Source organism: Oncorhynchus kisutch, linkage group LG5, assembly GCF_002021735.2.
Source record: "Oncorhynchus kisutch isolate 150728-3 linkage group LG5, Okis_V2, whole genome shotgun sequence".
Classification (NCBI taxonomy): domain Eukaryota; kingdom Metazoa; phylum Chordata; class Actinopteri; order Salmoniformes; family Salmonidae; genus Oncorhynchus; species Oncorhynchus kisutch.
The window spans coordinates 34,041,233-34,057,235 of NC_034178.2; the positions used below are offsets into that span (position 1 = coordinate 34,041,233).

The 16,003-nt window shown below is 39.8% G+C and overlaps 1 protein-coding gene across 10 annotated transcripts in view; it reads left to right on the plus strand.

The window, feature by feature from the left end:
- Nucleotides 1-8,630, plus strand: part of itpr1b (inositol 1,4,5-trisphosphate receptor, type 1b) — a 148,130-nt gene extending 139,500 nt beyond the window's left edge. For 5 of the 10 annotated variants that reach the window (XM_031824920.1, XM_031824912.1, XM_031824913.1 and 2 more), the window contains 2 exons: nt 5,284-5,445; nt 7,172-8,630. In XM_031824920.1, coding sequence (XP_031680780.1) covers nt 5,284-5,445; nt 7,172-7,261 — 252 coding nt within the window. In that variant the 3' untranslated portion in view covers nt 7,262-8,630. The remainder of the gene's footprint in view (nt 1-5,283; nt 5,446-7,171) is intronic. The other 5 variants (XM_031824916.1, XM_031824918.1, XM_031824919.1 and 2 more) reach the window with 2 other exon arrangements.
- The last annotated feature ends 7,373 nt before the right edge of the window (nt 8,631-16,003 follow it).

Consider the following 16,003-nt stretch of genomic DNA (forward strand, 5'->3'; position numbering starts at 1 on the left):
TGTCTATATAAAGGTCCCACAGTTGACAGTGCATGTCAGAGCAAAAACCAAGCCATCAGATCTAAGGAATTGTCCGTAGAGCTCAGAGACAGCGATTACAGCTTAGAGTCTTCTTGGGTATGCCACTACAAGCTTGGCACAACTGTATTTGTGTAGTTTCTCCCATTCTCCTCTGCACATCCTCCCAAGCTCTGTCTGGTTTGATGGGGAGTATCACTGCACAGCTATTTTCAGGTCTCTCCAGAGATGTTTGATCGGGTTAAAGTCTGGGCTCTGGCTGAGCCACTCAAGGACATTCAGAGACTTGTCCCGAAGCCACTCCTTGGCTGTGTGTTTAGGGTCGTTGTCCTGTTGGAAGGTGAACCTTCGCCCCAGTCTGAGGTCCTGAGCGCTCTCAAGCAGGTTTTCTCTTCGTACTTTGCTCTTTTCGTCTTTCCCTTGATCCTGACTAGTCTCCCAGTCCCTGTCACTGAAAAATATCACCACAGTATGCTGCTGCTGTCACCACCATGCTAGGTTTCCTCCAGACATGATGCTTGGCATTCAGGCCAAAGAGTTCAATATTGGTTTCATCAGACCAGAGAATCTTGTTTCTCATGGTCTGAGAGTCCTGTAGGTGACTTTTGGCAAATTCCAAGCGATCTGTCATGTGTCTTTTAACTGAGATGTGGCTTCTGTCTGGAAACTGGTCGGATTGGTGGAGTGCTGCAGAGATGGTTGTCCTTCTGGAAGGTTCTCCCATCTCCACAGAGGAACTCTGGAGTTCTGTCAGAGTGACCATCGGGTTCTTGGTCACCTCCCAGACCAAGGCCCTTCCTCCCCAATTGCTCAGTTTGGCCGGGCGACCAGGTTTAGGAAGAGTCTTGTTTATTCCAAACGTTTTCCTTTTTTTTTTTTTTTTATGATGATGGAGGTCACTATGTTCTTGGGGAACTTCAGTGCTGCAGAAATAGTTTGGTACCCTTCTCCAGATCTGTGCCTCGACACAATCCTGTCTTGGAGCTCTATGGACAATTCCTTCCACCTCATGGCTTGGTTTATACTCTGACATGCACTGTCAACTGTGGGATTTATATAGACAGGTGTGTGCCTTTACAAATCATATAGAATCAGTTGAATTGACCACAGGTGGACCCCAATCAAGTTGTAGAAACATCTCATGAACGACCAATGGAAACAGGATGCACCTTAGCTCATTTTCAAGTCTCATAGCAAAGGGTCTAAATACTTATGTAAATGTGATATTTCTGTTCTTTATTTTACATGAATTAGCAAAGAAATCTAAAAACCTGTTTTTGCTTTCTCATTATTCGGTATTGTATGTAGATTGATGAGACAAACAAACAATTTAGTACATTTTAGAATAAGGCTGTAACATAACAAAATGTGGAAAAAGTCATGGGGTCTGAATACTTTCTGAATGCATTGCATGTAAAATGTATCTGCAAAATGTGTGTATATGTTCGCAAGAAAGCTGTAAAAAAGCAACATTATTTTTGACCACCGAAGAGGGGGATGGATTAATAAAAGAAAATACATGTTTGAGCTTTTAGAATCTGAGAAGTGGAGGAATCGGTCACATTAGTTATCCTCTTATGATGTCACAACTCAACACAGGAGATCTTTCTTCTTAATTTGACATGGTAGGGGAAAAGGCTCCCTATGTTGGTGTAATAGGCTTAATACTGTATAATAGTTCTATTGATACATTTCCCCTTCTTTCTCCCCTGGTTACCCTAACAAGCATGACAGTGTCTCATGATGATGCTGTCTGAAGTGGTGAAGACACCTCATATGCACAGAGGGGATTTAAGAGATCAGGGGATGTAGATAGAAGTCAGACAAGTCTGACAATGACTGGGACTGACGTCAATTGCAGAAAGCCTTGGCTGAAGTGTCGGGTTGAAGGCTTACATTTATATTGCTTGACTTGGGTACGCCAGAATCTGTTGCCCTCATTATTATTGCGGACCATGCTCGCTGCTCCGAGATGCATCCACATCGTGATTTGAACTTTGAATCGCATTGATAAAAGAATGCTTTAGAGGCATTTCAGAAGAAGGGGAGTGAGAAGGAGTTTTCCCATTGTGTTTTGCACATTGTTTCTATTTGTTTGTTTGGTCTATTTTGAAATGTGATCTGTTTCTTTAATTTGTGTGGAAGAGTAGTAGATGTGGTGGGTTGTCAGTATGTCAGGTGGCCTGTGGCTTGCCTGTGACGTTTCTGTTGCTGTCAAAACCACACAGCATCCTGTTTCTCTGTCATGGCCCTTGTGGTTTTAATAATGGAAAAGAATTTCTGTCATTTCCATTGAGCTACTGTGAAGATGAATTTAATGTCAGCGGTGACATCGGTCTGAGACTTACTGGAAGTGTTTTCACTTGTAAACACTGAGAAAGGAAAAGGGGTTTTGGGGGGCTGGGCTGTCAAACTGACTCTTGACACAGACAGCAAAGGGCAGGATGATCAATCTTGCTGTACTGCACGCATCTGCCCCTTTCTCATCCAAGTTAAGCCTGGCACTTTGATTACAAATTGATTTCAGACAAATAATGTTGACACAATTTTACTTATGTCATTAAGTCTGAGCTATACATTCTTTTTCTTGAAGGATTTGTTTCTACGTTCAGCAATACACTAGCAGAGCAATCTATTATACTGTGTCAGTGCATTTCTAGTCTATTATATTAGGTAGATGTCCAATACAGAGTACGCATGTACATGATCACATGTGGGAAAGCAGCATTGTGCTGCGAGGGGGGGGGTGGGGTTGAGCATGCACACAGCTCTTCTTTCCTCATCTCAGAATGAGTCTCTGTGTGATTCCCCTGTCCTGCTGTTTGTCTGACCTAGGACTAGCCTGTGGCCCATGCAGCCGCCACTCTCGCCCCCGCATCTCAGACTACACCACTGAAACCCAGGGACTTTTCCAGCCATGCTGCTGTGCTCACAACCAGCGACAGTGCAGGTGCTACCCAGCACGCTCCTGTTCAAGCACACAATCTACTGTTCGGTCTGAAGTTAAGCTAACTGTAATGCTATTTTGTAGGGTCTGGGAGTGCACATGCATGTACATGTAGCTAAAGGAGTGACTATTTTTTAATGGTGTGCATCTACCAACGTGTATTTTTTTTATGGGACTTCCAGACAGACCTATTCACACAGCCTCCGTTTGTTTGAGGGCAGGTTCAAACAGTGCACAATAACATTGGTATGTAGTGGCCAAGTGCTGGAGGAGATGGAGGGGTGACAGAATGTGCTCAGAGTGGCCCTTTGCTGCTCGCCTGGATGAACGCAGCGACCCTTTCACTGGCTCAAGGCTCTGAAGTGACTGGCCGTCACACTTACTGTGTTCTCCACGCGTACACGTTTGTGCACTAGGTGCGCTGGGCATGCCTTGTACAGTATGTTTTCCCTTTTCTATTTTTAGAAGCCATCAGTTTAGTCATGCGATTCCACTCGGGTAGAGCAGATTAGCATAAGAAATGAATTAAGAGGTATTGACTGATTGATAGCTGTGGTGTTTTGATGTGTACTGTAGGCTACACACCAAGGAGGAGCGTGGAAACGTTTTACAAATGAGGAAAGAGGCAAAGAGTCGTTACAAATCACTGTGGATGACTTGAGACGTTTTTCTTACCTCAACTATTTAGATGTGAAACTAATCAGTGGTGGCATTTGGAAAATTCAAGCAATTCTCATTTTGTCACTTTAGGTGTGTGTTGTGTTAAACTCCACATTGCCACCGAAGAGGAAGTTTGCATGCAACAATATACCACATTAATGAAATGGGGAACTTAGCCTTATATTGCTAGTTAAGTCTGAGTAAATGTTCCTCTATTCGGCCCTCACACATCCAACCTGACTGTGTTATTGTATAATTAGATCATCATTTTTTTAAAGGAAGTTGTCTCGGTAAGTTTGAACTCCCTGGTATGGAAAGTCCCCAACATTAATTCTATTACATTTTATTATAGGCTTGATAAGTGCACAAAGACAGACAGACAGACAGACAAAGAGGGATTGAGAGAAACACAAGTCAAAGAGGCATCTGTTTGCCAAGTGGAGCCGTAGCTAGCTAATATATTTGATGTCATTCTGACTTACCCTAATGTGTAAGGCTTTGTCAAAGAAAATCAAAGGGTGTTAGCATGTTATTGGTGAAATTTGATGAAATAAGTGTTCACCAGAAATGTAATTACACTGAACAAAAATATGAATGCAAGGTGTTGGTCCCATGTTTCATGAGCTGAAATGATCCCACAAATTTTCCATAGGCACAAAAAGCTAAATTCTCATCAATTTTTTACAAATTTGGTTACATACCTGTTAGTGTGCAGTTATCCTTTGTAAACATAATCCATCCACCTGACAGGTGTGGCATATCAACAAGCTGTTTCAACAGCATTATCATTACACAGGTCCCCCTTGTGCTGGGGACAATATAAGGCCACTCTAAAATGTCCAACACAATGCCACAGATTTGAGGGAGCATGCAATTGGCATGCTGACTGCAAGAATGTCCACCAGAGCTGTTGCCAGTGAATTTAATGTTAATTTCTCTACCATAAGCCGCCTCCAATGTCATTTTAGATCATTTGGCAGTACGTCCAACCGGCCTCACAAATGCAGACCACGCGTATGGCGTCATGTGGGCGAGCGGTTTGCTGAGTCAATTTTGTGAACAGAGTGCCCCATGGTGGCGGTGGGGTTCGGTATGGGCAGGCATACAGACAACAGACACAATTGCATTTTATCGATGGGTATTTGAGTGCACAGAAATACCGTGACAATATCCTGAGGCCTAATGTGAGGTACATTTTTTAAAGGTATATGTGAACAACAGATGCACATCTGTATTCCCAGTCTTGTGAAATCCATAGACTATTGTCTAATGCATTTATTTCAATTGACTGATTTCCTCACATGAACTGTAACTCAGTAAAATCTTTGAAATTGTTGCATGTTGTGTTTTATATTTTTGTTCGGCATACATTAAATGAATGACAAAATGTGATGAAAATATACCTTTTTTCCCTGAGCAAACAAATTGTAAAGATATTGTAAGGTTATTTGATCAATTCTGGGCAGTACATTAAATATATGCTAACACTTTACAATGTTTACTTTTTTAAAGTGTATGGAAGTGTTACGAAAGTGTTACCAAATATTTTCTATATATTATTTTATAATCATGATTAGAGACCAGAATTTAAATGTATTGTGCTCCAACAAATGTTCTAGTCATGCTTAAATAACATATCTTCTCCCTCTGGTCACCAGGAGCACAACCTTGACTGGTTTCCACGGATGCGGGCCATGTCTCTGGTCTGTAGCGATGCGGACGGGGAGCAAAATGAAATCAGGAGCCTACAGGAGAAACTGGAGTCTACCATGAAGCTAGTCTCCAACCTCTCTGGACAACTGACTGAGCTCAAGGAGCAGGTGAGTCGACCCTTTTGCCTGTGACTAGATGGTGGTCTGTATAGATATTGCTATGAAAATATGACATTATTTCGATATTTTTCCATGTCATTTGTGTAGCTTTGATCTGTTTGATAGCAACTCTTTGCCTTGTAGGTGTAGAGCTTACTAAAATCAGAAGGCAATGACTCATAGTGCACAATGCTGCAGCTCATGTGGCCTTCAACCTGATCTGATTTACGTCATTAAGCAAGGATTAGTTCCACAATGACTTGGCTCACACTGTATTGTGGGCATCCTAGTCAGAGCTAGAGCTTCTTTAAATGCAGTAATTATATTTATGTACATTAATCTGGTAGACTTTATATGCCCATGGTCAGATTACAGTAAATTGGCAAGATGATAATGATGATCTTAACACCTTTTATTTCCCATTAACATATCAAAAATATTATTATAATGACAATGATCATAATGGCAATGACTATCATTTAATTATACAACCTTTATTAGTTGTGTTCGGTTCAAGAAAATGTTACTGGTCATAAATCATTTCATCGAACTCTGCATACTGTTTCTTGTAAACAAAGTAGTATTTTGGTCTATCAATAAAATTAGACGTGTCTATGAGGAAGTGGGTGTTATCTAGACACTGACCCAGACAGAAGGAACTGGTTGTTGTGTGGCTAAAAGGTTTGGATGAGGGCACAAAAACCCTTTTCTCTCGATTATTCATTACTAAATATCTCCATAAATACATGTTCGGATCTGAATTGGTTGATGTCTACTTGGCTTTTGCACGTTTTTTTTCACACGTACACAAACATGGACCAAAATATGAAAATGTACTTTTGGAGTTTAGTTGACAGACAAATTCAGACTAAACTGTGCTTTTTTTTTTTTACATTGGACTGTTTCAGTCTTATTTTCCCAGAAGTTGCCTTCAGTGCCTCCTGTCCCCCCCCTTGCCTGTAAGAGTATTAAGCATGCTCCATGGCACTCAAAAGTGGCACAAACAAGAAAATGGTTTCAAAAACAACTGGCCCAGACAAGAGCTCCATCTGTTACATAATTCCAACGAAAATTGATTTAATTAGTTTGCTGTGGCACAAATAAAGAGTCACATTCTACTGTAACTGAGTTTAACCAGTGGCCACCCCCACAGCACTCTCACAAACTTTAATGCTGCTCTTTCTAGCACTTCCCAACATCTAATAATTCATTCCTTTTATAACGCTCATCTCATGACCAACAGCGCTTGTGAGGGTATTTGTATTGCCTTTGCCATTGTATGTTTGCAATATTAAGATTGCAAAATCTTTTTTTAGGACACTTGTTTTGTTTTAATACTTCAGTTTATTTAAAACGGATGTCGTCCCTAGTGCCATGAAAGCCAACATCTTGCATTATTACTCATGAGCCTGACTTGAAAGTAAAAATGTATTTTACTGGGGTTTCACTGCTGGTTGTTTGCTTACTGTGGTGTACATGTTGTTAGACGAGATGACGTTCTAAAAGGGTAGAAGGATACGTTTCAGATGAAACACTGAAACCCTCCAGTTAAACCCAAAAGCTTTCACTTCGTTGCTGTGCAGCATTTGCAGGCACGGACAGTTTTTTAGAACTTTATCTGAAAAAGAAACTTAGCATCAGCTTATTTGGAGGCTAGTGTCAGACACCGACAACAGATACAGAAAATTAGAGTTGAGCAAATAACCCAGCTCCTGTCCCGTGTGTTGTCCTCTAGATGACAGAGCAAAGGAAGCAGAAACAGAGAATTGGACTGTTGGGCCATCCTCAGCATCCTCAACACGCCAACCCCCAGCAACCTGCGTGAGGCTGAGGATGCCCCCAACCTAGCCACAAGACCCAGGAAGACCCACTTCTACTCCTGCTTTGTGTTTGCATAGAGAACAGAGTGCAGAATCTTCACTTAGTGGTCACTCCCGCCTTCATACTGTAGCTACCGAGTGTGAGTGCGAAGCGTAACAGTAGGGAACACACTGACATAGCTAGCCATATAATTGTGATGTGTAGGTTAGCCCACAAAGGTATAACTCAAACAAGAACACTCACCTCACCCAGACACCCCATCTTTTTCCCAGGCCATTTGGGATTGGTGCCAAATGTTTTCTATGTAGAAACGAAAGTGAATTCTCATTACATGGCCTTTACTGGGTGAACTTGAAATACAGCAACGCTGTACCGGACACAGGAATAGGTAGTCCAATGTGAAGATGACACTGGGAGACATGGAAAGAAACATCTTTTTGTATATACTACTGGTATAGCAAGCAGTATTTAATGTCTTATTTTTGTATTTTGTGCAATATCACTACTTAAATATGCAAACACCTCCTTGGTGTATGAATTTAAGTTGTTCTTTAAGTCATGCCTTATTTAATAGGGACAGAAAACATTTTCAAATGGGAGCTTTATTCTTTATTATTTTGCTTCAAATTAAATAGGGACCTGTTGTTAGACTTCACATATGGAAATTATTCCATGTAGAATAGCAGTTGGCTGGACAGATCAAGGTACATGCATTGTTCTGGGCTTTCTGATTTTACTTGTTTTATTTCTTTCAGAATGTTTCAATGTAGAGATATAGTATTGTCTGAGAGCAAGTATAGGTCTTGTTTTCGGCTTCCTTTCTGCAAATAAGAATGTGTCCTACCTTGTTGTACTATTTTATGATATTTGCTTTCTTATTTAACTGGGATAGTGGGAGGTGTTAGGACATTTCATTTCAAACAAATGTAATATGTTAAAATATGACCAAGCTGTCATGATTTGTTAATCTTTCCACATTTTATTGCACTAAATATTATTAGCATCTATATCGTCCAGGTTTGTCATGTTTTAATTATACACCTATCATGTGTGCCATTTGTCCCTTTAAGACGTATATTTGGCTACTGATTTACTAGTCATTGTGTTTTTCATTGTTTTATCGTTCAGCACATCTGTTGAGTTCTCAACTCTGCTGTTTAATACTTTTTTCAATTCATTTCTGTTTTTTTTTTACATTGTCGCTTAAGCCATTGTTGTTGTATAGGGACCTACGTTTTCAGAAAGGTAATATGGAATTTAAAGCGATGTTACTGGAAATGAATGTTCAAAGGACTCATTTAAAATAGTTAAGTACTGTCAGAATTGTAAAATAATGTAGAATTATTTAATAAAATATACAGTATGTAATTCTCCTTTATATCCACCATTGAATCTTGTCACTACACAGTGGGCTAATGGGCTACTATATAGGAAAGGTTGTGGTTGAGATAAATCACAGATGCTGCCTAAATCTGCTTTTAATTCATGAGGCCTATAGGCATTCTATACATTTTACAGTGACTCAATTCTGTACAGGCAGTGTACTCTGTTTAACCTCAAGTTGCAGTGTAATGGGTTTATTTGCATGGTTAGTTTTTATCGGTGGGTGGAACTACTTTGAAATGTTCTAGACAACTAGCAAGTCAGCTTTGTAGTTAGCAGAGAGCCCAATGGCCTTCAATTTTTTCACAATTTACTTTATTTTTAAGATGAATATTGTGGATCTCATTATTGAATTTGTAAATATATGTCCATATATACACATCTGGCCAGTGTCTTGAAGAGGTATTGACTTTAGCTTGATAATCAGTTACATTGTATCAAATGTTGAAGGAAAGCTGTATTCCAGTTTTGTAGTCCATTGCAAAATTCAGCTGCAAAGGTCAGAGGTAACATCATTTCCCCCCTAATTTTTTCACCTACTTCTACAGTGTCTGCTTTTGTTATAGAAAATATTACTTAATTTGTATTCAACTCTACACAGTATACAGTCCCAGTCAAATACTGGCAACCTTGCACTTTTTCAAGGGAGGTCAATGGAGCAGAATGTTCTGTTTTTTCTAAACTGGTTGTATGGTTACTTTTAACCCTGTAGGCACCTGCAATTTACCACAGGTGAGATAAATTACACATAAACGAGAATCACTTGCCTCTAACCAAATTAATTAGAATTGTGAATAATGTAGTCCTGTCCATTTTTGTGAAAAATATAAATTTCAGTTGAGATTTTTTTTCTTCTTCTTGGTCCTGTGCAGTTGTAAATCAAACAAATACACTGTGTGAACAATGTTTTTCCCTTTTTTTCTTTCTTAATTTAAAAATATATATACATTGTCAATTGTAACTGCATCTGTATGCGGGCACTCTGGTGCACAGACGAGCACAAATCAAAAGAGAAAGTGTTGTAGAGTCAAATCATCCTCGCTGGGTGAAATGTAGCTATTCAGAGAAACGGAGCATGTTAAATGAAAGATAAATGGACTAGTGCGTGTCTGTAGACTCGAACATAAACAAGTTTACAGAATAGCCAACCTCAGTCACAAAAGGAGTGTGTGTAATTGGCTGGAATTAAAACGGTGCGTCTAGCTTAATTGGGGGACTTCCCTGCAGGATTCCCCACATACCTAGGGGTTACTGAACTTGTGACTAATTATATAGGTTATATATTTATTTACAGTGCTTTGGGAAAGGATTCAGACTCCTTGACTTTTTCCTCATTTTGTTATGTTACAATCGCATTCTAAAATGGATTAAATCAATTTAAACACAATAGTTCATTATGACTAAGCAAAAACAGGTTTTTAGAAATGTTTGCAAATGTATTAAAAAAAATGGAAATATCACATTTATATAAGTATTCAGACCATTTTCTCAATGCTTTGTTGAAGCACGTTTGGCATCAATTACAGCCTCGAGTCTTCTTGGGTATGACACTACAAGCTTGGAACACCTGTATTTGTAGGATTTTCTCCCATTCTTCTCTGCAGATCCTCTCAAGCTCTGTCAGGTTGGTGTTGCTGCACAGCTATTTTCAGATCTCTCCAGAGATGTATTCGATCGGGTTCAAGTCCGGGCTCAGGCTGAGCCACTCAAGTACATTCAGAGACTTGTCCCGAAGCCACTCCTGCGTTGTCTTGGCTGTGCGCTTAGAGTTGTTGACCTATTGGAAGGGGAACCTTCACCCCAGTCTGAGGACATGAGCACTCTAGAGAAGGTTTTCATCAAGGATCTCTCTGTACTTTTCTCTGTTCATCTTTCCCTCGATACTTACTGGTTTCCCAGTTCCTGCCACTGAAAAACATCCCCACAGCATGATGCAGCCACCACCATGCTTAACTGTAGGGATGGTGCCAGGGTTCCTCCAGACGTGACACTTGGCTTTCAGGCCAAATAGTTCAATCTTGGTTTCATTAGACCAGAGAATCTTGCTTATCATGGTCTGGGAGTACTTTAGGTGCCTTTTGGCAAACTCCAAGCGGGCTGTCATTTGCATTTTACTGAGGAGTGGCTTCCGTCTGTCCACTCTACTATAAAGGCCTGATTGATGGAGTGCTGTAGAGATGGTTGTTCTTCTGTAAGGTTCTCCCATCTCCACAACTCTAGAGCTCTGTCAGAGTGACCAAGGCCCTTCTCCCCCGATTGCTCAGTTTGGCAGGGCGTCCAGCTCTAGGAAGAGTCTTGCTGGTTCCAAACTTCTTCCATTTAAGAATGATGGAGGCCAGTGTGTTCTTGGGGACCTTCAATGCTGCAGAAATGTTTTGGTACCGTTCCCTGATCTGTGCCTGGACAAAATCCTATCTCGGATCTCTACAGACAATTCCTTCGACCACATGGCTTGGTTTTTGCTCTGACATGAACTGTCAACTCTGGGACCTTATATAAACAGGTGTGTGCCTTTCCAAATCATGTCCAATCAATTTAATTTACTACAGGTGGACTCTAATCAAGTTGTAGAAACATCAAGGATGAATAACGGAAACAGGATTCTCCTGAGCTCAATTTCGAATCTCATAGCAAAGGGTCTGAATAGTTATGTAAATAAGGCATAGTATTTATTTTATACATTTGCAAAAATGTCAAAAAAACTCTTCACTTTGTCATTATTGGGTGTTGTGTGTAGATTGATAAGGGAAAGAATGTATTTTATCCATTTTAGAACAAGGCTGTAAAGTAACAAAATGTGGAAAAAGTCAAGCGGTCTGAATACTTTCCAAATGCACTGTATCCTGGTTGAGAAGGTTTGACATAGGGAAAAATGGAGCAGACCAGGTCTGTAATTTGGAGTCTAACAGCCTATTTAAAATAGGCAATGGTCTATTACAATATTTACAGTGCTTAGTGAAACTTTACACACTCCTTGCAGTTTGCTGACTACAATGCAAAGTTTGCTGCCTAAAAATGTTCTTAAATGTTATCTTCAAATAGATCAAATGTGTTTTTTGTTCCTCTCGATCTACTCCACAATTTCAAAGTGAAAGAAAAATGACAAATTCTAGATCTACGTCTTGATTGCGTATGTCTTCACTCCCCAGAGTTAATAGTGCTTGGTCGAAGCACTTTTGGCAGCTATTACAGCTATGAATAATTTTGAATAAGATTCTACCATCTTTGCACAACTTTCAGGGCAAAATATATCCTTTTTTTTTCATTGCTCAAGCTCAATAAATTTGGTTGGGAGTCATTGATGGACAGCAATATTGAAACTTTGTCTCAGATTTTCAAGTCAGGAACAGTCAACACCTCTTGGAAACCCACTGGGCACAGAGGTCAATTCGACGTACAGTACCAGTCAAAAGGTTGGTCACACCTACTCATTTCCTTTAAAGTAAATTTGTGGAATTTACTTCCTTCTTAATGGATTTGAGCCAATCAGTTGTGTTGTGACAAGGTAGGGATGGTATACAGAAGATAGCCCTATTTGGTGAAAGACCAAGTCCATATTATGGATAGAACAGCTCAAATAAGCATAGAGCAACGACAGCCCATCATTACTTTAAGACGTGAAGGTAAGTCAATCCAGAACATTTCAAGAACTTTGAAAGTTTCTTCAAGTGCAGTCACAAAAACCATCAAGCGCTATGATGAAACTGGCTCTCATGAGGGCTGCCGCAGGAAAGGAAAACCCTCTGAGTTATCTCTGCTGCAGAGGATACATTCATTAGAGTTAACTGCACCTCAGAAATTGCAGCCCAAATAAATGCTTTATAGAGTTCAAGTAACAGATATCAACATCAACTGTTCAGACGAGACTGCATGAATCAGACCTTCATGGTCGAATTGCTGCAATGAAACCACTACTAACAGACACTAATAAGAAGAAGAGACTAGCTTGTGCCAAGAAACACAAGCAATGGACATTAGTCCGGTGGAAATTTGTCCTTCGATCTGATGAGTCCAAATTTGACATTTTTGGTTCCAACCGCCGTGTCTTTGTGAGACGCGGTAGGTGAATGGATGAAGCACGGAGGAGGTGTGATGGTGTATAGGGCAAGCTCCCCAAATACAGGTGTGTCAAGCTTGTAGTGTCATGCCAAAGAAGACTCAAGGCTGTAATTGCTGCCAAAGGTCCTCTTCAACAAAGTATTGAGTAAAGGGTCTGAATACTTATTTATGTGATATTTAAGTTTTTTTATTTGTAATAAATTTGCAAACATTTATAAAAACGTGTTTTTGCTCTGTCATTATTTGGTATTGTGTGTAGATTGATGAGGGGAAAAAACAATGTAATCAATTTTAGAATTAGGCTGTAGCGTAACAAAATTCATAATATTTTCTGAATGCACTGTATATCGTCCAGACATGTGCACATCTTACAGTTTAAGCCTACTAGGCTATTTACATTTAACGTCCATGAAAATATGTTGTCATTGCTGGGGACATACTGTAAGTGTGTATGCTGTGTGGTCACTAGGCAGACAGGCACGCTCATCTCATAAAAATAGAGGACTTATCTTTATATCCATGCCATAGAGCCCCACCGTAGAGGTGTCATAATACCCATAAAACCAAACAGGGAAATTGGCCCAATCGTTTCTCCACCATTCATTTTTCCCCATAGTGAATTTTTGAAACTCTTTAAAATAAGGCCTGTGTTTCATGTGGGCTTACCCTGGTGTGACGTTTTGATAACCATGTAAATTTCTCTCGGACAAGGGTGACTTTTAGTAATATATTCGGCTCTATTTACTCTCAGATTCAAAAATGATAATTGGCATCAAAGTAGAGATCAACAAGACTACAAATCCCTGCAAGCTCCTGCATGTCATCTCTATCTGACACCTTTGCTAAACAGGTTTTGTGTCAATTTAAAACTTGCGCAAGACAGTTCACGGACTTGTGAATTTAAAGAAATGTTCATTTATTCATTACTAAATGTAGCTAACATTAGAAGCTACACTCCGCAATATTAAAGCTGATCTACCCCCTAAAAAATAAATAAAAATATAAAAATTGATAGTTAATCTAGAGAATCTTACCTTTGCCTCAATTCGGCAGGCTCGTCCAGATCATCATCATTAGCAGCTAATTAACATTTCATTTTTGGGGGGTAAATACAAATCAAATACAGGCAAATATATTGATAAAAGTCACCTTATCCTAGAGAGATTTACATGGTTATCAAAACGTCACGCCAGGGTAAGCCTACACCAAACACATCCCTTATTTTAAGTGTTTCTAAAATCCCTTATGGGAGAAATGAATGGTGTAAAACAGATTGGAACCATTTCCTTGTTTGACCGCTAGGTTTATGGGTATTATGACTCATACTGTGGTACTCTATTATAGCATCTGTGACAGCATGGACAGTGCTACTGAGGCTACCACCTATAGGAATCCTCACTCAGTTGACTACTTTGACTACTTTAAAATGGTGGAAGCCCTCAACGGCAATGTTCATGCTAAAACGGTTATATCCTTGATGAGTACTTACACTATAGAGCTGAGACATAGAGAATGACAGCAGGGATCAATGCTTAGTTCTGTAAGTTTTTACAATATGGAACATTCAATTGAATTGATAAGATGCTGTACTGAACGATCAGTTAAAAAACGGTGAGGTTGTGGGTTGGGAAACGCTGTCAGAATGGCCACGGCTCTTTAAATACGTCACTCATTGCTTCAAGCTATACCTTGCCACACCCATCAAACTGGAGCAAACATACCTCATTCTGTTCAATAACTTTTTATGGAACAAAAAACACAGTTCAGTACAAACTGTTCCACACCGTAGTAAACATTCAAGCGATCTTAAATCACCTCTGGTCTCTGTTCGCGTGGCCATGAGGAGCTCAACGTGACACCTTGGTGCAGCCGGAAACAACAAACCGATCTACAGCGTCAAGACTCATCCCTCCGCAGGTGCACGTGCACACGCAAATGGGTAGTGTGTGGACAGCATGTCAATTCTGAGCCTATTGGCACATGCAAGAATACAGATCAGCGTGGAGAAAATAAAACAGGAAATGTGCCACCAAATAATTACTCCCACATGGCATTAGGTGTTTTATTATTGTATTATTATGTAATAGCCTACATACATTATTGACTGTACTATTAGGTTGGGTGGTTTAGTTTATTGGGGATTTTTGTCATGGCCATAGGCCTACGTGTACATAGGCTTTATCTAAACCTACAATTGAAAACCTACTGAACATAATTGTGTAAACAAAACAGATTTTTAGTTTCACACTCACACTCACACAAATTGAATAGGAGGCTACACCAGAATGGAAATGTGTGTTCCTCCCTGCAAATTGCTTTCTGTGGATGTTTCCTCAATTGTAATAACATTTAGCCATAGAAGGTCTTACCTACTTTCCTTACATTTAAAAAAAAGAATAAGTTCAAAAAATATATAGTATTTTTGTTCACTCATACAGTCACAATAAAGGCCTAGTTCACATATTTGTATTTATTTGTTATTTATTTGTATTTCTAATTATCAGGGGGTGCCTCAGCACCCCTACTTCCTGTGGTTATGCACTTTCCAATTCCCCACTGTCCTATAATAAGTTATAAACCTTCCTAATATAGAGTTGCACCCCCTTTTGCCCTCAGAACAGACTTAATTCGTCGGGGCATGGACTCTACAAGGTCGAAAGCGTTCCAGACCCATGTTGATTCGGCAGGGTAGCCTAGTGGTTAGAGAGTTGGACTAGGAACCGGAAGGTTGCAAGTTCAAACCCCCGAGCTGACAAAGTACTAATCTGTCGTTCTGCCCCTGAACAGGCAGTTAACCCACTGTTCCTAGGCCGTCATTGAAAATAAGAATTTGTTCTTAACTGACTTGCCTGGTAAAATAAATAAAATTCCAATGCTTCACAATTTTTTGACAAATCGGATGGATGTCCTTTGGGTGGTGGACCATTCGTGATACACACGGAAACTGTTGAGCATGAAAAAAACAGCAGCCTTGCAGTTCTTGACACACAAACCACCTACTACCTACCATACCCTGTTCAAAGGCACTTAAATATGTTGTCTTGCCCATTCACCCTCTGAGTGGTGCACATAAACAATCATTGTCTCAATTCTCTCAAGGCTTAAAAATCCTTCTTTAACCTGTCTCCTCCGTTTCATCTACACTGATTGAAATGGATTTAAAGTGACATCAATAAGGGATCAAAGCTTTAACCTGGATTTACCTGGTCAGTATATGTAATGGAAAGAGGAACCTTGGTCCTAATGTTTTGTACACTTAGTGTATAGGCCTATGTCATTATTCTGCATATGGAAGTTGTACATG